The following is a 24,271-nucleotide window of genomic DNA, read 5'->3' as shown; positions in this document are numbered from 1 at the left end:
AGTAGAATGCAGAAAGAATGGAGGCATTGCCCTGGAAAAGGACAAACTGAAAGGAGACTCTTAAAGGTGGAAAAATATATAGAACTAGGCAGGATCTATAGTTTTATGACCATAGAACTATTTATTGATACACTATCATTTGAAATAACATTTGTAAGCAGTATAAAGTCTTCTACTGCTAGTTGTACTGAAATAGCAACTGCTTACGATAATAAGAATACTATGATGTTAAAAATAATTTAATAAATAAATGTTTATAATACATATATTGTGATAAGAAAATATAAGATCTACCCTCTTTTTTATGGGGGGGTGGCAGACAGGGTCTCTCTCTGTCACCCAGGCTGTAATGCAGTGGTGTGATCTCAGCTCACTGCAACCTGCACCTCCTGAGTAGCTGGGATTACAGGTGTGTGCCACCATGCCCTGATAATTTTTATATTTTTAGTAGAGATGGGGTTTTGTGATGTTGGCCAGGCTGGTCTTGAACTCCTGGCCTCAAGTGATCCACCTGCCTCAGCCTCCCAAAGTGCTGGGATTACAGGCTTGAGCCACTGCCTCCAGCCAGATCTACCCCCACAACACATTTTTAAGTGTACAATACATTGTCATTGACTTTAGATACCATGTTATACAGCAGATGTCTAGAGCTTATTCATCTTGTTTGACTGAAAATGTATGCCTGTTGATTAGTAATTTTCCACTTCCTCTCCTCCCAGAACCTGGTTACCACAATTTTACTCTAATTCTACAAATATGACTACATGGATACCTCATATAAGTGGTGTCATGTGTTACTTATTTTTCTATGACTGGCTAGATACATCCTTGCTCTTGTGTTTTGAGCGCTATCCTGCATATATTTCAAATGTTATTCTCCAACAGGGCAAAACTGAAAGTTAGCAGGACGTTTTCATTCATCGCCTCTAGTTTAAAGAGAATCTGGTTTGTTCTCACCGGCAAGTCATTTCCATCATGCAGAGGTCTCTGTTCTGACTGTCTTCATCATACAATGCTCACTTGAGTAGTGTGCACTTTACGTTCAGAGAGTAAATATGTACATATAAATATCTGCTGAAGGAGTCAGTAATGCACTCACAGCAATTAGTTTCATGTGCTCCCTTTGGGCACTCAGTTGGAAAATCGCGTATCTTCCTGGATGAAATACAACCTGCATCCTCACCAGGCACAAATCTGGCTTCAAAATTGAGATTAAGAGCGTAAAACAGGCTCTCTCCCTTTAACAAATAAACAGAATGTAAAATTATTTCATCAACAGTAGCTTTTAAATATTCTGAAGGAGAAGAAGCTTGATTAAAGGCCAAATCAAAGTAGCACTTGCGATTTTCATCACGCGGACTGTGAGCAGAAAACTACAGCTCTAAGATTGCTTTGAAGTGGTGCAGCCATTTGTATGCCTATTAAAGATTTCAAAACTTCAAGTCCTGTACAGGGTCTGGGTAGTCTGGGTAAACCTTTGGCCATTCTGCTCCATACATATAACAATTTACTGTCAATGGAGCATGACACGTTTTTAAATATTCCTTTCAGTTTCTCTCCATAAATTTCTGCCCATTACTAATACTGAACTCCACAAATGAGATCCTATAATTGTCTACTGGACATATTTGCAAAAACAATAAGAAACGCCTTTTTTTCCTTTGTGTACATCCATTGATCTTTCAGGAATCATTCATGTAATTTGTCCTAATTAGATATATTATCTATCCAACTGATCTGGTGTTCAGATGGATGCACATATCCATGAATCCTGAGTGAATTTAAGAAAAGAATTCTCCGTAAGCAAGATCAAGTGTCTCAAAAACTTTTGCTAAGGTTAACTTTAGTAATGATTTAAAACCTTTAACCACACTTTTGCCTCGGCAAGAGCTCAGGAAAGGCTGCCCCAAAGTACCTTGAACTGAAGGAGATTGGGAGGTACCCCAGGAGCAAGGTCACTCTGATCTTCCCTGACCTTTCTTTGTGAGCGCTGGTCATAAAGAAATTATCTGGCTTATCTTGCCTGAAATTAGGTCACAAGATCCTCATTCTAGAGGGGTCCTTTCCTGTTCCCAGGGGTGAAGAAATTCTACACAAAGGAGTCAAGGAGACTCTGAACACAGAGGCTTTGCTAAGTTTCCCTGCTCAGTCTGTTACCATTGGATCATACCCTTTTGTCCGATCACATTTCAAAATGGCTGTTTGTTCTTCACCAAAACTAAGCAGAAAAATACACAGTTTTCTAAATAGGAAAAGGGGCTGAAAAACAAATAAAAACGAAAAAATAAAATAAAGCACATGCTTTTCTCTGGGTCTTTGCATCTTCATTTCTGAAGGCTCTTGTGTCAAGTAAAACTTTGATAAACAAATTTGTTATGCTTTTCTCTCATTAAACTGTCTTTCATTCTCGGAGTGTCAGCTGTGACCCTTATGATGGGTGAGGAAAGGTTTTTGTCACACCTTTCTGCCCCTATACCTCCAAATACTACATTACAAGAGAATGCTCTTCAATGTCAACTTTAATGCTTTTCAGCTATTATGATTCTGGTGATGTGGTATTTAATTAGGAGAAAGAAAATCTTTAATTAAACAACAAAAATAAGGTAATCCTGTTTAACCCTTAAAAACTCGTGAATCTTTTTTTTTTTTTTTTTTGAGAGGAATCTTACTCTGTCACCCAGGCTTGAGTGCAGTGGCGCGATCTCGGCTCACTGCAAGCTCCGCCTCCTGGGTTCACGCCATTCTCCTGCCTCAGCCTCCCGAGTAGCTGGGACTACAGGTGCCCGCCACCATGCCCTGACTAATTTTTTTGTATTTTTAGTAGAGACAGGGTTTCACCATGTTGGCCAGGCAGGTCTTGAACTCCTGACCTCAAGTGATCCGCCCGGCTCAGCCTCCCAAAGTGCTAGGATTGCAGGTGTGAGCCACCGCGCCTGGCCAAACTCATGAATCTTTAAATGAATCATTAAATCTGCTGCTCTGCACTCCTCGGTGTCTATCAGAATCATACACACATGTGCACAGACAAGCATGCACACACGCATGCACACGCACACACACATGCACACATGCACGCACACACACGGACACACAGGCATGCACACACACATATGCAGACACACAGGCAGACACGCGCACACATGCACACACACACACACACTTGCATGAACACATGCGCAGAGCTTAGAATGGTCTATTATGCATGCAGGATACACATTCTGAACAAAGTAAATACACGTTAACCCAATATAAGTTAGCACCCAGAAATATACACTCTCTCGAATGAAAAATATCTTTAATAAAGGACCTTTAATTAAAAGTTCTTTAATCGTCTCAATCCAGAATCATGTGACCCAAATTTTTCTTGATTAGTCCATTCAGCTCCTGTAAGAATACAACTGTTGCACTCACTAAATATGTTGTTTAAGTAAATATAACTTAGGAATATACAGTATGTCTGATTTTCATATGCAAATCTTTTCCATAGATACAGATTAAGAAAAATAAAGTGTGACACTTTTCAGAAAACATTTTTAATATTGTCAGATTCATTGAGATCTGAGGATAGGAGTGGTCAGAGAGAAACATCAATTAGTACTAGAAACAGAAAGTAACTGAAGGTATAGTGTAAATTCTTTCAATGTGTACATGATCCCAGAATCTAAATAATGATTAGGTTTTAAAATACATAGTTGACTATATGAGATCCATTTTTATGGCAACATTTCTGGCCTGTAATTGATATTCTCTCCAAAAAATTTAGTCAAAGAATTAGACAAACTCCATCTGTGATTTGAAAATATTAAATTTTGAATAGAAACACAGAATTTTAAGGTCCAGTTTTAAATTTTGGTTGGCCTTACATCATTTTCCCAAACACAACCTTTTTGCTTTTTTTGAACTCCTGGGTGATCCTGAAATATGAATATTATTACATGCTCATTTGAAGTTCTGAATAAAATTAATGGAGAAGTGAATATTTATAAAAGTGTATTTAAAATATGCAAAATAATTATAATTTTTTCATAATATTTATAATTAAAATATTTGGATGCAATAATTTCAGCTGCAAGCATAGAATATTTTCCATATTACTGGAAGAGAGGCCTAAGGACTAGACCAGATGTTTACCTTTTAAAATATATATATATATATATATTTTAGGTTTCAAGAACAGGTGATATAATCCACACCCTGTATTAGGTATTCGTGACTCTAATACATTTTATATTTTGATACTGAGAAGAGCTTAATTCAATGTTTAAAACAGCAACAACGACAAGGAAAAACTTACACTTGCTTTGTGTACTGGTCCTTGGTAGTGATTTATAGGAAATTTCACATTCCTGGGACACACTGATGTCATCTAGAGCAACGGTAGCATTTGATGACAAAACAGTAGCTTCCAAAATTAACTATAATTACAGAAAGATAAAACTGTTAAAAACACATCACAAAAGTAATGTCTTACAATCATATTTCTTTGTGTAGAGGAACCCTATTTACATCTGTCCCATTCTCCAATCTAATTTTAGAAAACTGTTCTGACCAGAACATCCTAATTTAAATTTATAAAACCATAACTGCTTTGACAGCGTCTTATGTACCTTAATGCCAAAGGTAACCTTGTTTCAATTAAAGTGGTAACATTCATCACGAGTGAAGGGCTCTCTTCTCATTGGAGCCATTAAGAGTCATATGCATTTATAATGAGCTCTTTGGGGTAATCAACTGTGTGACTTACAACTCAATTTAATTGAGATATGAATTGATTTGTAATCAGTGTGCTGAAGGCAATGATTTATTTCCATATTAAAATATTTAAATATTATATACATTCATACAAACATAATATATATTATATACATACACAGAAACATACTCACTGTAGTAAAGCACACATCAATAACCACATACAGTGGTTGATAATATTCATATGCTGAAGCACTCAGAGACATCTATTTAATTTTAGTTTATTCTAACGCTGAATAATGACTGATATAATTTGTTTTCTTTCTTGTTAATTACTCATATTATGTTGTTATTCCAAGAAGAAAAAAAGAGAGAGAGAGAGAGAAAGGAGGGAAAGGAAGAAGTAATTTATGCCAGGAATCTTATGAACCTGCATAGTGGACCACCAGTCCAGGACACAGACAGAAGGTACATTTCTATCCTATCAAGGAGGGTCTCCAGTCTCAAGGATCACTAAATTTACTTGTGCCAGGGCTCAGAACATGCTATCTCAAAATACAACACCTTGGAGTCAGAACATGCTGTCCCAAAATATACCACCTTGGAGTCCCTCTCTGCCTTCCCCTCTCTTTCCTTTGTGAGAGCCAGCCATAAAGGAATTATCCGGCTTACTTCTCCTCAAAATAGGTCATAAGAACCTCATTTAACTGGTGTCCTACCCTATCTATACCTGGATGAAAGAAACACTACACAGAGAGGCCCATAAAGATCTTTGCTGAGTTCTCTCCAAGTTTTTACAATGAGATCATATTCTTTCTGTCCATTTGTATTTCTTCATGATTGTCCATTCATTGTTGAACTTAAGCATAAACATAGAGAGTTTTCCCTGGTCTTCAGGCCTTTGTTTTTGAAGGCCCCTATGTCACATAAAATGTTAATAAATTTGTTATTTTTTTTCTTTTTAACCTCTCTTTTGTTATAGGGGTTCCAGCCATGTCCCTTGTGATGAGTGAGGAAACGGTATTACTTTTCCTCTCCTACACTTCGTATGATACATTCACTACCCTACATCATAAATGCTGTATAAGAAATAAGTATAAGATACTAGGAGACTCAAAGAAGACACTTCATTATTTCTGCCAATAATGAGAGTTTGGGAAAAGATTTGGTGGAGAAGTAATAGTAAGCCTCCATGATACCAAATTTTGTTGGGCAAAACATTTTACCTCGAGAAACTGAGGCAGCAATCACAGCAAAAACACAGAGATGAGAAAGTGTATGGTGTGTTTAGAAAATGTTGATCGGTGTTAACGGAGTATAAGATTTTAAGAGAACAACAAATTAATCAGATAATAGATGGAGAGGAAAATTCCATGAGTTGGTACAGCTCAATTGGAGAGAAACTAGATAGCATTTGTTAAAAAGAAAAATTGCATAGACTATAAAAATTGAGTTAATTTCTTGGCATTTATCCTAGTGAGACACTCAAAGGTATACACATGAAGGCTTGTGCAGGAATGTTTATTTCAGTGCTGGTTTTGATGACAAATGACAGGAAAGAACTTACATGTGAATGAATCAATCAATAGTGAGAAATACTATACCAGTTAAAAATAATATCTATTGCCATGTGTCATTATGGAAAGAAATTAAACATGTGTTTTGGAGTAAAAAAATTAAGTTACAGAAAAATATTATAGTATAATATTACTTAGGCTGAAAACATACAATGGTTTAGATTTCCAAGTATATGTAGTACATTTATACATATTAAGTAAATAGAAAATGGACTGGAAGTAAAAATAAACTGGTATCTGAAGATACTCAAGATAAAATCTACGGTGGGTGATGAGGGTGGTCAGCAGGGACTGTTGCTTTATTTGCAATTTTTGATATTTTAATGTGATGTACATAATATTTTTTTAAGATTCTGATTAGAGATGATTTCTGTAGAATCTTAAACTAAGAAATTTAGCCTTCATTCCAGAGGCAGAAAATAACATAGGTTTTGAAGAAGGATCTTGGTAAAACATACACAAGTATTGTACTTTAGAAATATATTGTGTTTAATACAATTAAGTGACTGTGATTTTTTTGGACAGCTTAACTTTTGAAAGAGTTTTTCTATATTCATTATTATAATACATCTTGCATTGATGTCAATTAAAATAGATGTTTAATTCTTCAGACTCATTAGACAAGCATTTGTTGACCATCATATTTGAAGGTCTGTGCTACTCAGAGAAAACTGGAGAAAAAAAAAACGACAGTTTGAGGCACTTCTCTATGCTCCTAAAGAGGTACACGCTCACATTATTTGAATGGAATGCGTGGGCCCTGGGATGAGGTGAAGTAAAATCCTGAGGTAGTCTTTAAAATGTGGTTACATTATTTTACCTGAAGGGACCCACCAGGTTCCTTTAGATATTCATATTAAAATGGAAGGATAAATCCAACTTCAAAAGCCAAATAAAAATAATATTACGTCATCTATATTTTGCTTGCTTACTTCTACATAGTTAAATTCATAATTATACAATTAGAAATTGTAATTCTACCATTAATTAAAATCATACGAATTTTAAAATACAAGCAATTACTTCCTTCAAAAAATGTCTGTTACACCTGTAAATAATGACCATCTCATGGTTTCAAAATCACCTTGGCTGTCCCTATTTTTTATTGCTGGTTTTAACCAAACTGATATATACATATACATATACATATATATATGTATATATATGTATATATGTGTATATATGTATATATATGTATGTGTATATATGTGTATATATGTATATACATAACCAAACTGATATATATACACATATATGTATATATGATATATATATACATATATGTGTATATATACATATATTATATGATATATATACACATATATGTATATATCATATATTATGATATATATCATATATATACGTATATACGTGTATATATGTATATATGTGTATATATGTATATATATAACCAAACTGATATATATACACATATATGTATATATGATATGTATATCACATATATGTGTATATATATCATATATTATATGATATATATATGTATATACACATATATACGTATATACGTGTATATACGTATATATACACACACACATACACACATATATATGTGTGTATATATATATACACACAGACACATATATATGTGTGTGTGTATATATATGTGTGTGTGTGTGTGTGTGTATATGTATACATATATATATATATATATAAATATAAAATGTTGTGACCAATTCCCTTTCGGAACTACAGTCAGCATCAATTGGTAATCAGTAAGTGAGAAAGAGGTCACTCAGAAGAGCTGTTTCAACCACAGATGGAGGAAGAGTGAAAACCTCATTTGATAAGATTCTCAAGGTAATTGAATAATTTACATTTTAAATTGAATTAGATGACTCACTCTTCTAAAACTATTTTTTGGGATCTTGTTGATTTTTGTTTTATTCAATTATATTATTCCTTCTATGAACAAAATAATTTCTTGCTTAGGAACCACAAAAATTCATAAATGTTCATAATCAAGTGATTACTTTTTACAAGTGCAAAACTCAGGTGCTTTTCCAGACAAATACGCAATTAACATAGAAATCTTGTTTTCAAAAAAAATAACAGGAGCAAAAAATGAATATGAATCCAAGAGAAAATAGAGATATAGTAAGAAGGAGTAGAGAGTAGTAGGAATATATTAATTTTTGAAGAATGATGATGGTATCAATAATAAGAGCAACAGCCACCTTTTATTTAGCACTTACTATATGCCAGTCACATTCACTTGTTTTAATCCTGTGAAGATGATGCTATTTTCATCTTATTTTAAGGTGAAAGAAACAGAAGATTAGAGAATAGAAGTAATTGGTTGAATGTCACATGTCAAGTAAGAAAAATATGTAAGCTGAGCCATTAATGATTATACTATCCTGCATCTCTCTAATGAAATAAAGAGATAACTGGGCTTTAGTGGATGCTGCAGAATAGGGCTGTCTGGAGAAACAAGATTTCATGCAGCTGTAGATTAAGCAGGCCAAGGACACAGCAACTTTACGGAGACTCGATCACCTTTTACTTTTGTGTTATGAATCTTACCCTACACTGAATCGTCAAATAATGTCAGGAAATTGTTATTGATTTATATCATTGACTCCGATAAAGAGAGAACATGGTATCCATCATTGTGTGAAATTTCACAAAAGGTTCATTTCAAAATGAAATCTAAAATATGATACAATTACATTTTAATGGGAAGCTCGAAGAAAGTAGAGCAACTTGAAATCAATGGACTACTCAGAAAAAGTGCCACCTTGAGATACTAAAACAGCACAACAGTTGGGGGGAAAAGAAATATTAAAAGAATCTATTTGTGTGAAAAGCTGAACATAGCAAGTGAGCAGGCCAAGTTAAAACAGATTTAAAAAATACTATTAACTCTTTGACCTAAATTTTTCCAATAAACTCTCACAAGAAATAGAGGGAATATTGAAATGTCATTAATTTGCTGTTCTTACAGAGAAAACAGTAAACCTAATTCTTTGCCAGCAGGAAGAGCAAATGCCCTACCTAACTAGGGGTGCTTATTTGCTATGAAACCCAAAGCAATTTGTATTCTGTTATATTGTCTACAGTTGACATCAAAAGAACCACACTGAATCAGAATTTCATGGCTAAAAGGTAACACAGAGGTCACGTGATTTGATGTCTTTCTTCTTTCCAATATTTGGACTGGATTACACTGTACTGTATAAATATGTTCAGAGCTTAGTCACGCGGAACTGAAAGCTAGACAATGACTAAGGTCACCCTTAAATGATTCAGGCTACTAATCTTAAATCCCAGCCTATTTCCAAGAAGACAAACTTTAAATATTTGAATATTTAAAAAGCTAGATTAACTATTTGTAGGTAGAATATCTTTTTCATTTGTTGTCGATAAAAGAACAAAGTAGAACTGTACCTAGCTAGAATCCTCATGTATATTTTCATATCTTTAAAAATACACTCAGAGAAATCAGGTTAAAGCCAGCATAATATTAGCATCTTTTTTTTTCTGCAGAGGATAAGAAATGGGATGGAGAGAGATACAAGGAAGACAAAAGTTGCATCTTCATAAGCAAACAAACCTTAACATTATAAGCAAACAAAATGTTAACATTAGTTAATCCTGAGCTGTATTTAGGTATTTGTTTCTCTCTGTTTTAACTACTAGTTAGAAATATTTAATAGTAAATATATGCAATACTCATGGATTAAATATTACCATGTATGTATCTGTGCAAGTGTATCTATTTTTATATATTGTGTATGTATAAAATCCAGACTGATTCACAGCAGAACATCAACGCAAGTCCACAGTTCCTTATCTAAAGTCTTTGGGGCCAGATGAGTTTTGAAATGTGAATAGCTCAGAGCTGAGAATGGTAACATAACACCGAGAGTGTTTATTACATGACACCCTCTGGGAGATTGGGGGCAGCACTGTTTAATCAAACCTATCATGAAATCAGCTGCCTAAAGGCCTCATAGTGGTTCAGGGCAGCTTGGGTTTTGCCTCTAAACTCATTTTTAAAAAGCTTATTGCTTTCCAAACTTAATTTTCTAAATTGCTGATTGGATATTATAGGGCTGTCATGGGCTTCTTGAGAGTGAAATGTGAGGGGATGTTTTTTTCTTATTTTTCTTTTACTCATCTGTAGTTTCCAAAATAAATGTGTGCTGTAGCCAACTCATAGGCAGATTAAGTGGGGAGGCACAGAGGAAAAGTCTTAGCTTCTCTGGGGTGAATTCAATGTGACCGAGGCCTCGAAAGAACTCAGCATTGAGGCTGATTGGAGAGAAAAAGCAACACAAGGTGCTGAGCCACCAGCAGGGGGATGAAGGGAGAGGGAGGAGCAGGGCTGGGTTAGAAACCCTCACACATCCATTGCAGCCAAATCACAGAATCTAACCAAACCACTGCCCATCTACAAACTAGTTAATATGCCCCCAGATAATAAGGGATAGTCTCCATTTGCACTGCAAAGCAAAACCATTACTATATCCAAAAAGGAGAACATTAAAGAGAAAACAAAAATTGCATTCACTGAAACTCTTCAGTAATGCTGATGGGTCCATGAGAGCTTCCAGCTGTAGACAGAAATGGCATGTGTTTCAACTCATATTTCTAAATTACTTACTGCTAGAAAGGACATTCTATTTTCTTCTCAATATGTCAATTAATGACAAACTCTGAACGATCTTCTTGGTGAGTTTCATTCTAACTAAAAGCAAACCGAATGAAAACAATTTTCTATAGAATATAAATGCAGGAGGCAAAAGATCAAATTGTTCTGATTTCATTGCCCTGCTCCTTGCAATGGAGATTGACACCAAAATGATTCCATGACCAGCCTTTGTGTCAAATGCTTCCCAATTAAGAGCTGCTAGTATTCATGATATCTTTGTCCATTAAATATGAGAATAGAATAAATTGATCTTTGAGAAGGGACGTTGGGGACCTTCACTGAGTAAAGAAGCCTTTAATGATCAAGCCTAGAGTTCTGATCAAGCGGGAATTCCCTTTATAAAACAGAGAACACTAAGATTTATTGAGTGTCTACTATTTCCAGACAATATCCAAGGAATAACTACAGCAATAAAAACAGCTGAATTCTGTGTTTGTGCCAGATTTGCTTCCATGTGTTTTACAAGTATACACCATATAATCCTCACAATAACTGTATAAAGTAGAGAACAGTAATTGATTACAGTTGATGCTTATGCCCTAGTCTTCTTGCTTTCACGGGGAGGTGGTTCACTGTAGTAACATTGCTGTTACTTACCCCTCACTCCGTGGGAGGAGGAAGATTTAGCTGACTGTGAAGTTAGAAGAGTAACCTGGGGGAGCTCGATTCATCCTCTTCTCCCATTCAACAACCACCATTGGGAGCCAGCCTGTCCTCAGGAGGCATGCACACTGATATTATCTCCGGCTAAAGGTAAGAGACTTCGCCTAGAGTATGAGCTCTATATTTCTCCAGCACAGTCAATTGTCCTCTGGGTAATTCTATTTATTCTAAGATCAAGCATTATTTTAAATAAGTGACTCTACATTCTAAAGCCATCTGCTCCAAAATATGTATTCTCTACCTGTTTAACCTCTATATTTATCTCAATTTGTTCAGAAATGAGGATGAGATGACCTTAAATCCCCAACTATTATCCTCACACCCCACTAATGAAAGAGGCATAGAGGGCTTCGGTAACTTCCCTATAATCATACACTTTTTTGTTTTTGTTTTTTAAGATGGAGTCTCACTCTGTTGCCCAGGCTGCAGTGCAGTGGCGCCATGTCGGCTCACTGCAACTTCCACCTCCCAGGTTCAAGTGCTTCTCCTGCCTCAGCCTCCAGAGTAGCTGGGACTACAAGCACGTGCCACCATGCCCGGCTAATTTTTTGTATTTTTTGTAGAGGTGGGGTTTCACCGTGTTACTCAGGATGGTCTCTATCTCCTGATCTCGTGATCCACCCGCCTCAGCCTCCCAAAGCGCTGGGATTACAGGCATGAGCCACCACCCCCAACCCTTTAACTTGAACCCAAGTTTCCAGAGCCCATGTTCATGGCTGCCATTTTAGCTATATTATCTTTAATATTCAGACTCCCCTGGAGTATTGCTTTTATCATCACTGGTTTTCACACATTAGGAAATTTGATGCACAAAGACAATATTTACACAGTCACTTAGCAACCAATGAGCAGAGCAGAGACTAAAACTCAGACCACTGACTCCAAAACAGTGTGCTTTCCACCATATTCCACTCCATCCAATCTAGTTTCCAAAATAGCTCTTTTCAAATGTCATCCAGAAGACTTATATACAGGAAGGTAGAAATTAGAACACCCATTTGACAAGATACAATTGCCTTCTTTTATTATTATATTTTATTAATACATAGTAGTTGTACATATTTATGGGGTAAATGTGATATTTTGATACATGCATATAATGTGTCACTATCAAATAAAGGTAATTGGGATACCATCTCCTCACACACTTCTCATTTCTTTGTGTTGGGAACGCTCCAAATCTTATCCCCTAAATATTTTGAAATACACAATAACTTGTTATAATTGCCCTACTGTGCTATCAAACACTACGGCTTATTTCTTCTATCTAACTAACTACATTTTTTAACTATTAACAAACCTCCCTTCCTAACCTCCTCCTCCCCACCTTTCTCAGCCTCTAGTAACCACCATTCTCCTCTCTACCTCCATGAGATCAACTTTTTAGTTCCCACACATGAGTGAGAACTTGCCATATTTGTCCTTCTGTGCCTGGCTTATTTCACTTTGTATAATGTCCTCCAGTTCCCAAAGGTGGATAACATTCTCAATGTTACCAGGCAGCAGAAAGTGAGGCAATAGGATTAAAATATTACAGCCCACGTCAGACTTTTTTTCACTACATCATATAATCCAATGTCTTCACTTAGAAATGATTTTAAGTTACTCTTCTCTCTGCCATCTTATTCATTTCTTATCTCCATTTTTGCTACTATTCTACACATGTCTTAAGTGCATAGTCAAAACAACCTCTCTACTCATCACAGATCATGTGTTTGATCTCTGAATGTGTTTGCTTCATTAATGTTGAATAAATTCATGAGCTGTGTGTGTTATTTTGTTATCTGAAAGGATTAGCATTAAATAAGTGTCTTCTGTTGCATTGTATTAATTTCATATGTGCTCACCTGAAAAGGTATGAGCTATGTGTGTTATATTGTTATCTGAAAGGATTAGCATTAAATAAGTGTCTTCTGTTGAGTTGTATTAATTTCGTATGTGCTTACCTGAAAAGGTAGAGTAGATTCTCCCGCTTCTGCAATGAGATCAATTTTTGCATGGCTCCACTGAGATTCAGAGAATCTGATTATTTTGCCTTGCTTTTGCAAGTTTCCATCTAGAGACGTTCTTGTAAAAACTGAGAGATTTGAATGTTGAGACAAATGATACCAAAACTGCACCTGTTGAAAACATGTTTTCAATGATATAAATATTCCATTGACCTGTCTCTGGTAGTTTTTCCTATAATTTGAAATATTCCTGACCTCAGGTGATCTGCCTGCCTCGGCCTCCCAAAGTGCTGGGATTACAGGCATGAAACACCATCTCTACTAATAATACAAAAAAATTAGCCGGGTGTGGTAGTGCATGCATGTAATCCCAGCTATTCGGAAGGCTGAGGTAGAAGAATCGCTTGAACCCAGAAGGCGGGGAGGTTGCAGTGAGCTGAGATCACACCATTGCACTCCAGCCTGGGCAACAAGAGCGAGACTCCATCTCAAAAAACAAAACAAAACAAAACAACAACAACAAACAACAACAACAACAACAAATATATATATATTCCAAACAACTTCTGTGTTAAATATAATCTTCTCAATTCTCCTTTCCCCCAGATGTGTAACCCAGTCATGGGCAGTACCACTGTTTCCATGGAAGTTTCCAGAATCCTTCTCTCTGGCTTCTTACAAATATGAGAGGTACACGTTGAGACTCAACGTTACAAAATCAAGTATTACTATACAAACTTGATGTTTCAAACAAGAAAAACTTTCCTTAAAAATTATTTTCTTAGGTTAATTTTAAAAACTGTAATTAATACTTTATATCAATTTAGTCTCTGTGGTAGCATTAACAAATAACGGGGAAGCTCACAGGATACTGTTCATCAATAATTGAGCCAAGTAAGACAACATTCTTTGAGGGTAGGGAGGCTTAATCATTTCACTTCCTATTCACCATCAATAATGACACAATCTAAAGGTTTGATGGCTTAACTACATAGTGAAGAGAATAGAGAGGATTATGCCAGGTGCTGATAGCAGTAGCCCTAACATGAAATTGCGTACTGTTATTGATTCAACCAATATTTACTGACCACTTTCTAAGTACCTGGAGCTGTGTGAGGCAAAAATTAATTCCCTCAATGTTGTCTGGATGATTCATTCTGTAAAATATGCCCACAAAACCTCCATTAAAACAAGTTCAGGTACGCTGCAGTCAAATTTTTTTGCTTCTTCTCATTATCATATAACAGGTCCTAAGGCTGTATGTTTTAAAGAAAAACCCAACATTTAAAGATGAGGTCCCACAAAAGTGGAATACTTCTCTTTAGATTCAGTGACATTTTTTCAGGTTCATTATATTTTAAATTCTTTTTTAAAAATGTTTTCCCATTCATCATTGTGCTTTTATACTGATACATGGACAGATACTAGTGTATATATAGGCAAGCCATGTATTTCACTGTTGGGACCCAATTCCAGTGATGAATGTTGACCAAAAAAAATGTTTTAAATGCTTTTTTAAAAAAATTGTTCATTTTAAAACACCAAGCATCTATTTGGTACACATTTTTATCAATGTCTACTTAATTGTGACCACCTGATTTAAAAATTCTGATTGTTTATTTCATTTCAGATTTTATTACTGTGCTTACCTTAATTCACACCTTGACAGGTGAGTTAGAAACAAAAATAATGGAAATGTTTAATTAAATTCCATGGAAAGAGAGGATTCATGTTTCTCAACTGCGATTACATTTTAGATCCCTGCTGTAAGTTTCACTATGTCCCAAGCTTGTAAATATGCAAAACAGAGCTTTAAACCTAGTTGTACAAGAGATGTGCATGTCCCATCAGAATTTTGAGCTGTCAAACTGTCACTCAGTACATCACCAGTGTGAAGTTATTTTAATAGTGTATTAAGTATAAATGCCAACGGGATCCATAGTCAATGGGATAAGAGCTCAGAACTTATATTTAATTTACTTTTTTTTATAGAATTTGCATTATGCAGACTTAAATTCTTAAGTTATTAAATACCAAGGAATGTTCCATTATCTTTTGAATTTTTGAGGGTGAAATCACTGAACAAAAGTTATTGATACAGCCCACAAATTTTTTTAATTCATTGTTTTTCCTTTTTACTTTTATTTTAGGTTCGGGGTACATGTGAAGATTTGTTACATAGGCAAACACGTGTCACGGGGACTTCTACAGATTATTTCGTCACCCAGGTACTAAGCATTGTACCCAATAGTTATCTTTTCTGCTCCTCTCCCTCCTCCACCCTCCCCCCTAAAGTAGACCCCCGTGTCTGTTGTTTCCTTCTTTGTGTTCATTGTTTTTATTATTTAGCTCCCAACTTGTAAGTGAGAACATGCGGTATTTGGTTTCCTTTTCCTGTGTTAGTTTGCTAAGGATAAGGGCCTCCAGCTCCATCCATGTTCCCACAAAAGACATGATCTTGTTCTTTTTTTATGGCTGCATATTCCGCAGTACATATGTACCACTCCTTCTTTATCCAATCTGTCATTGATGGGCATCTAGGTTGATTCCATATCCTTGCTATTGTAAATAGCGCTGCAATGACCATTCACATACATGTGAATGTATCTTTATGATAGAATGATGTCTTTTTTTTTTTTTTTTTTTTTAGACAGGGTTTCACTCCAGTTGTTCAGGCTGGAGTGCAGTGGCATGATCACGGCTCACTGCAGCCTCAAACTCCTGAGCTCAGGTAATTCTCCCACCTCAGCCTTCTCAGTAATTGGGACTACAGGCTTGCACCACCACACCCAGCTAATTTTTTTTTAAATTTTTAGTAGAGATGAGGGTTTCACCATGTTACCCAGACTGGTCTTAAACTCCTGGACTCAAGCACTCCACCCACCTCAGCTGCCCAAAGTACTGGGATTACAGGCATGAGCCACTGCACCTGACCTACAGTAGAAAAATTTCTAGTACTGTAGGTATATGTACCCAGTAATGGGATTGCTGGGTGGAATAGTAGCTCTGCTTTTAGCTCTTTGCAGAGTTGCCATACTGCTTTCTGCAACGGTTGAACTAATCTACACTCCTATCAACAGTGTATAAGCATACTTTTTTCTCCACAACCTTGCCGGCATGTTATTTTTTGACATTTTAATAATGGCCATTCTGACTGGTGTGAGATGATATCTCATTGTGGTTTTGATTTGAATTTCTCTAATGATCAATTTTAAGTTATTGATACAAGCTGTGACTTCACATAAGTAGCACTCAAGTATGGAAACTCTGTGCCTCTCAACCTGGTACATGCCAGTAGCAGAACACTAAACCTTAAACTCCAAATCATGAAACGTGTCATAAATTCCTCACAGAACTTATTATAGTAATTTGTATTTTCTAAGTATTCAGTTAATTGCATTAAAAAAAGAAGAAAGAAATGAGAAGACTGTCAGTAAATGCTTATAAACATTCAGAAATATACATAGAGAAAGTAACAGAGAGAGAGAGAGAGGAAAGAGAGGAAGAAAGATAATCTATTCTATGTCAAAAAAATGTATAAGGCATTACAGGTCCTTAGGGACCTTTGAGTCTTTTGGAGGAAAAGTGGCAAAAGAAAATGAACATTTAATTATAATGAGCATAACTACAAAATTGTGAAAATAGTGTGGCTGTTAAATTTAAATTAATTAAAATTAAACAAAGTGAAAAATTCATTTTCTCAGTTATGGTTTTGTTTTTGTTGTTGTTGTTGTTGTTCTTGAGACAGAGTTTCACTCTGTTGCCCAGGCTGGAGTGCAGTGGCGTGATCACGGCTCACTGCAGCCTCCACTTCCTGGGTTCAAGTGATTCTCCTGCCTCAGCCTCCAGAGTAGCTGGGACTACAGGCACGTGCCACCACACCCAGCTAATTTTTGTATTTTTAGTAGCGATGGGGTTTTACCATGTTGGCCAGGATGATCTCGATCTCCTGACCTTGTGATCCGCCTGCCTCAGCCTCCCAAAGTGCTGGGATTACAGGCCAGAGCCACTGCGCCCGGCCTCTCAGTTGTTTTAAATGCTCAATAGCTCTATGTAGCTAGTAGCTACTATACTTAACATAGGGAACATTGTCCATCATCCCAGAATGTTGCATGAAACAGGTCTGCAAAGCATGTACGTGAAAATTACACCAAACATTCAAATTTTATTTACTACTTGATCATTTTTAAAGGAAATTTTCTTGATGCATGCCTGCTTCATTCAAAACAAGTTAAGTAAAATGTTAATAAAAAGGGCTTGCTTTTATTTTTATTGGGTCTCCACTAAGGCAGATTTTATATATAGTATGATTATTCAAGACTTTGAATCACTGCATTCAAGAGAATTTCATGTGGTTAAAAAAGTATCCAACAAACAGTTCTTTCTGAATATTGAAGATAAAAATGGAAGCTCCAATTATTTCATTTTTAATTGTATCCTTATGATTTTAAATTATTTCTATTTTTAAAAAATATATATGTATACATTAAATCATATATTTTACTACCAAAGGAAAGAACATCTGGTGATTTACACCAGTTACTGCATATGGATGAGTACCTAAGCTGGAGAGGGGGTGATAGTCTTAGTTCCATTGGCTCTCGTGTCTGTACAGTGCCTCTGGGACCTTGGGCTCTCTGATACTTCAGTCTGGGACACCCAAGATCATGATTCAGAGGTTCAAAATGAATTCTTCCTTATTTTTCTGTTTTCTTTCTTTCTTTTTTTTTTAATTTTGATCATCTCCTGTTGAAACCCTCCTCTTCAAATTTCCTGCCAATTTTCTCAACTTCCCTATGGACTTTGTTCTAATTCCTTCTCAATCTCAGAGCTCCTTGGTCAGATCTTCATGGTCATTCTCGATTTTACTCCAAACCCTCAGCCACCTCTGCCTTCTCTGCTTCACATCAGACCCCTTATGCCTTCCTCAGTCTGCTTACTGCCACACTTGCTGCACCTTTATAAGATCTAGAATACGAAGATACAGAAGGACAAGAATAGCCAAAAAAGCAAAATAAATAAATGGGAGAAAAGAAAAAAAAACAAGCTAAGATATCTATAGCTCCTCAAAATTCAGCTGGGAATAAGTATATATTGAAAGAGGGGATCATTCATCACATACATAAACACACAGACACACACACACATCCCTCACCATTACCATAGTGATTTTTATGGCTCCTAGTCAGTTATGCTTTTTCCTGGGCATTCTTTTCCTGAACAAGCTTATGTTGAGGTTTAGAATCTTCAATAAAACAGAATCTGTTTTTCCCGTTTAAATGATTAATCTTTATGTGCTTTGATATACAGATTGGAGAGAGCACCTGCTCGCCCTTTCCTCTGTAGACTGTTGCTTCCTCTAGAATCCATCAGCTATTCTAACACTGATCTTTGGATTAAACACAATGACCAGGGAATAGAGCACAACTGCACCATTGCAGGACATGACCCAAAATTACTTTTTTTCTAAATTGTTCTTTGACTCCAGTTCATTGTCCTACTTTGGGGACATTGTAAGACATGGCCTTTTAAAACTCTTTGAGAGAGATTTGTAGAGTGTTATTATTATACTGGACTCACCCTCTTGTAGTTTGCAGCATTTTACACTGAATTGCTGTCAGTATCCCCCACTAAACAACATTTTGTTAGAGCAAGCATGTGTTTAGGTTGTTGTCATTATATTCCCTGCATCGAGGACTGTGATCAACACACAGTAGATAAGCAATATATATGTGTTGAATCGTAGGTATAATGTTTACTTTGGTAATATAGCAAGCACTTGGGAGAAGTCTCAGAAGAACTATTTTCAGTTTTGTTTATTTCTCTTTACTTCCTTGAATCTGAACCACATGTGGCCCTCTCTGCATTGGCAGACTCAAATGTGTAGGCTGGCCCTCATAAACTTTACTTTGGGATCCAACCTATCTCTGGTTTCAACTACCTTTGTCCTGACTTTCTCATTCATATTTGTAAAACAATCTATGAATTATCTTTTACTGAAGGAATATTAATGTACTTGCAAAACAAGCTGGAGAATTAAAAACAAAAGAAAGATCAATAGATGAACATACAAACTAACTTTGAAAGCAAAAGCTTCATATTATCCATCTTCCTGTATTTAATTGTGAAGTCCTAAAAGTAAGAGATTATGTTACTTACACAGTAACTCAAATATGAAAACTCAGAAAATATTAGTACCCACATTAATCCCCTTCATACTTTACATTTCCTAGTTAATTGTAAACAGTAACAGCATTTCAACAGCAGTAAGATAGAATAGCTTTGGGCTCCCTCGTGTTCTGTTTGTCCTATCTTGTATTTCAAAGAAAAATGCCAATTTTCCACTAGTGGCTGAAAGGACTTTTGAAGCATAAATTAAAGTCCGCATCTTGAACAATGATTAGCTGCAAGAACAATTGTCCATGCTGATGGCATGTGTTGGCCACATATAAAGTACAAGGTAATCCATGCAAAATGGCCCTAAAATCGTGCTGTTAGAAATGGCAACTCACGAGAAAGCTCAAGTTGCTTTAAATTCCTTTCAAAAAAAGAAAAAATTCTTAACTGTATTAGTCTGCTAGGATTATGTAGGAAAAAAAAACCATATAATTTCAGAAAATGAAGGCTTTAATCATATCAAAGTACCCCACACTGGTTATCTCACTGCTTGACTCTATTACCTTATAATGAAGAACATTGGTTCCATGAAAGCACTATTATTAATACGTTCCAATTCAGAGGATTGGCTAGATTTTCCAGTTACCCAAGAAGGTAAGAATTTGTTTTGTTTGCTTATTCTGTAACTTTTATGTAAGAAAATATCGACCGGGTGCGGTGGCTCACGCCTGTAATCCCAGCACTTTGGGAGGCCAAGGCGGGTGAATCACGAGGTCAGGAGATCGAGACCATGCTGGCTAACATGGTGAAACCCCGACTCTACTAAAAATACAAAAAATTAGCCAGGAGTGGTGGTGGGCACCTGTAGTCCCAGCTACTCAGGAGGCTGAGGCAGGAGCTTGCAGTGAGCCCAGATTGCGCCACTGCACTCCAGCCTGGGCGACAGAGTGAGACTCTGTCTCAGGAAAAAAAAAAAAAAAAAAGAAGAAAGAAAGAAAAAGAAAATATCACATATTGCCACAAACTTATTTTAAAAATTCATATTATAGTCTTAGAAAAATCCTGAGAACCTTAGCTATGTGTATCTCAGACTTTCAATAACATTCTCCTACAGTCTACTCCTACTTCCTAAACTGGAAAGCATTACAAAGTAACTCAAATATCCTTCCTGCTAACTCAAAGACTCCTAAAATTCAAGCACATACAGAAAAGCGTGAAAAACAAATATCTATTCTGGCAGTCTGCAGTGGCGCCTTGAAACAGTCTCAGTTTTTCAAAAACCAAGGCAAACCATTAAGTCAGTATCCATAGCCTTTAGAGATCGAAGCCTTGGTTTTGAGATAAACTACCAAGCACCCAAAATGTCCATGACAGCATTTTCACTGAGACCCCACCTAAATAACACCCCAACCCCAACTAAGTTACCAATTTAAGCAAAAATTAAGTGTCCTCAAGTGGAAACAATGATAAACTGAAACTCAATCCCAGTGACCACAAATCAATGGCTATCGGGAAGCATACAATGATGGGAAAGGTAGATTACATTTTAAAATCATACACATGCATATGATTTCTCAGTGACTCTAGGTGAGTCATAGGAATTTCTAATACACTCTTAATATCTTCAAATTTCTGTAAAGCAGGCAGAATTAACACATCATATTCCTTTACATTCAATTTTTTCTATATATCTAACATTTGTGATCTCATCACTTTAATGTATGACCTTGAATTAAATCTAAGTTAGCTTGTACTTTCAAAGAACAAGTGCTTCTGGAGTTTCCCCTCAAAAAAAAAAAAAACACCCTATATCTATCTTTTTCTTTTTCTGTCTATCTTATAGGATTTAATTAAAATAAAGAGGTAGGAATGGGTAAAAGGCATTTGGATAAAATGGAAATGGAGACCAGGCATTTGCTTTAATTCTTATTCTCACAAAGAAATGGGAAGAAAAAAAAACAAAAGAAAGGAAAAGAAAGTATCTTTAGGACTTTAAAAGAAAGTATTTATGGACACCACTATTAAGAACTCAGGGCACTCCCACTTAGACTTACACCAAACTGAAAGTATAATTAGGTTTATACCTCGGAATAATATGTCATTTATCACCAGGAATGCCCAAGTAAACTGCTCTAACACTACACTTACAGGCAATGAATTTACTGTGTGGCACTATTGATCTCTTCATTATTTTCTGATAAGTAAAGACGAAAAAATTAGCTGAAATCCTAAGGGCCGAGAGGCATGTTGGAGCTCTCAAAAGGACTGAAAATAAGACAAGCTGAATACAGACCTCTGATTTAGGTGTTACTTTTATGGAAAGCAAAGGAATTATGTTTACTGAATTAACATTATATTTGGTACATATATACCAATGTTTGGTACAAACATTGTTTACCTACTATGTACCAAATATTTTGCCAGGTGCTTTATTTAATCACATTTTAACCCTTGACATTATTCCATATAATCGTGTATGCTTCCAATGTAAACGCTGACATTTAATCCATACAATCATGTATGTTTCTGGTGTAGACACTGAGTCTCAAAAGGCATATACAATTTGTCTGAGCCACAGTTAGAAAGTGGCAAAAGAGACTTGAACCAAGTCTAACTAGTCCATCCTCTCTAATATGCTGCTGAAATAAAATGGGTATTTCACTCCTTAGTTTGTGTTTGCCTGGTACCAGAGGACTCATTTTAAAAACTCAAATTTCAGTAAATATAATCATTTCCATTTATCTTTCTTTCAACAAACACTTATTTAACTGACTTTATTTTTCTCAATGTACATTGTTGGCCAAAAATTTTGGCAACACGTATCCACAGCTTTAGATTATTGAAATGACTATGTGAAAAGAATATAAAGTAACAGAAAGCTTTAATAGCCCTCAAAAGAATGGTGCCAGTTATGTGTTACAAATGGTCTTCTAGAAGGACATAGCATTTTGTGTTGAAATAGCGCATGTAAATCTCTTAATTCATCATTAAAGTGCTAGTAAAACATGGCGGGCATTTACTAGCAGAGTAACCCAAGCTCAGCGATTTACAACCACAGAATGGCCAGTGGAAATTCAGAACAGTTGATTACCTGACATGGGGTAGAGGCAGTGAGCAATTTTGTAAGAACAGGACTTCCAAGCTTGGCCACCCCGGGGGAGCGCTGTGCCTCCAAATAAATAAATGATCCTGCAAAAACAAAGGGAAAGTCATACGGATGCAAGTTCTCTTACACACTTAGCTGTTCTTTGCTCCACAATCTTATCCTTGCACATGCTAAACTATCAATTAGATAAAGAAAAGTACATTTTTTACATATTTACTATTATGGTTTGTAGATAACAAATAGCATTTATACCGGTATAACATTAAATACCTAAAATAACATTTAATCAATTAAAACAAGCTCTTGATCCAAATCACCTAAACAAACATTTCTGTTGGCTTCATTTATGTCATAGAGTTTGACATCAAATTAAATGAAGCTTCTAAGCTGACAATTAGATATTCAACACGCCCTTATGAAATACCCACAAGAGCTTTATTTTTTAGTTTCTTCACAAAGTACCGAAGGATATGAGCTTATGGAATGAATTTTAGTTTCTCCCGGGTCTTACATGTTTGACATTGTTGTCTGTGCTAGAGGGGATTAAAGCTTAATTAAAGATCTAATCTGAACATTAACAAAATCACCACTTTTAGATTTTAACTACGACGGATGTGCTCATGGCAAATGTGCAGGGGATAACATCTCTCAGCAGCTTAAAAGATCACAGGTTCAGAGCTGCTGTCTGGGGTAGTTTCATTGAATATTGAAGACTTACAAGGAAGGCTATACCCAACAATGTCAAGGTCTGATACTGCCCTTTGATAATCACAGTGATAGGCAATTTGGAAAACCAACTATTTTCATTGGAAAATACCGTATTCAGAGAGTGATTTTCCTAGATACAAGTCAATGCCGACTACACACAAAGGAAAGGATTTAGAATTAGAATGTATTATTTTATAGACTCCATCACATGTTTAACCAAACAACCAAGGATGTGAGTCAGCAGTGTCATCTTTGAGTGGGAAAAATAGAACCCAGTTTATATTGTTTTTAAATCTCAAAACCTACTTGGAAAGATAAAGTTTACTGTCCCCAAATTCCAAATTAGAGGTAATGGAAACAGTGCATGCGAGCAAGTTCATTAAATTCTCTATGCTTCACCTAAAAAGGAAAAGAATGGGAAAAGTTGATTTTGAAAAATTCTTCCGCCTAAAAATGCTCAGGTTTAGGTAAAATTCAAATGAATATTTTTAAAAAGATGATCAAAATTCTAAAAACAAATGAACCGATATTCAAAGACCTTACTCCTCCAGTCATTCAAAAGAATATACACAATTTCAAACAAGCTGGTTAATGAAGGTGAGAACATGTACACATTAAGACGCCAAAATCTAAATGAAGCAAAAGGCCTGAATAAATCATTTAGACAACAAAAGTAACTGAAAGAGTAATGAAAAGAAAATCTAGCGAGAAATGTATGTTCCACATCTGAGTTAAATTTAATTTTCTTTTCTTTTTTTTTTTTCCTGAGACAGGGTCTGGCTCT

At 35.8% G+C, this 24,271-nt stretch overlaps 1 protein-coding gene across 1 annotated transcript in view; it reads right to left on the bottom strand.

Annotated features, from left to right (window-relative positions):
* Nucleotides 1-24,271, bottom strand: part of MALRD1 (MAM and LDL receptor class A domain containing 1) — a 631,174-nt gene that overhangs the window by 565,563 nt on the left and 41,340 nt on the right. Inside the window, 3 exon segments of the mRNA XM_063780496.1 lie at nucleotides 4,295-4,415; nucleotides 13,554-13,727; nucleotides 22,765-22,862. Of these exon segments, the coding sequence (XP_063636566.1) occupies nucleotides 4,295-4,415; nucleotides 13,554-13,727; nucleotides 22,765-22,862 (393 nt within the window).

The sequence above is a fragment of the Pan troglodytes genome, chromosome 8 (genome assembly GCF_028858775.2).
Source record: "Pan troglodytes isolate AG18354 chromosome 8, NHGRI_mPanTro3-v2.0_pri, whole genome shotgun sequence".
NCBI classification, from domain to species: Eukaryota; Metazoa; Chordata; class Mammalia; order Primates; family Hominidae; genus Pan; species Pan troglodytes.
The sequence above is the reverse complement of the archived record's forward strand: the minus strand, read 5'-3'. Positions and strand labels throughout refer to the sequence as shown.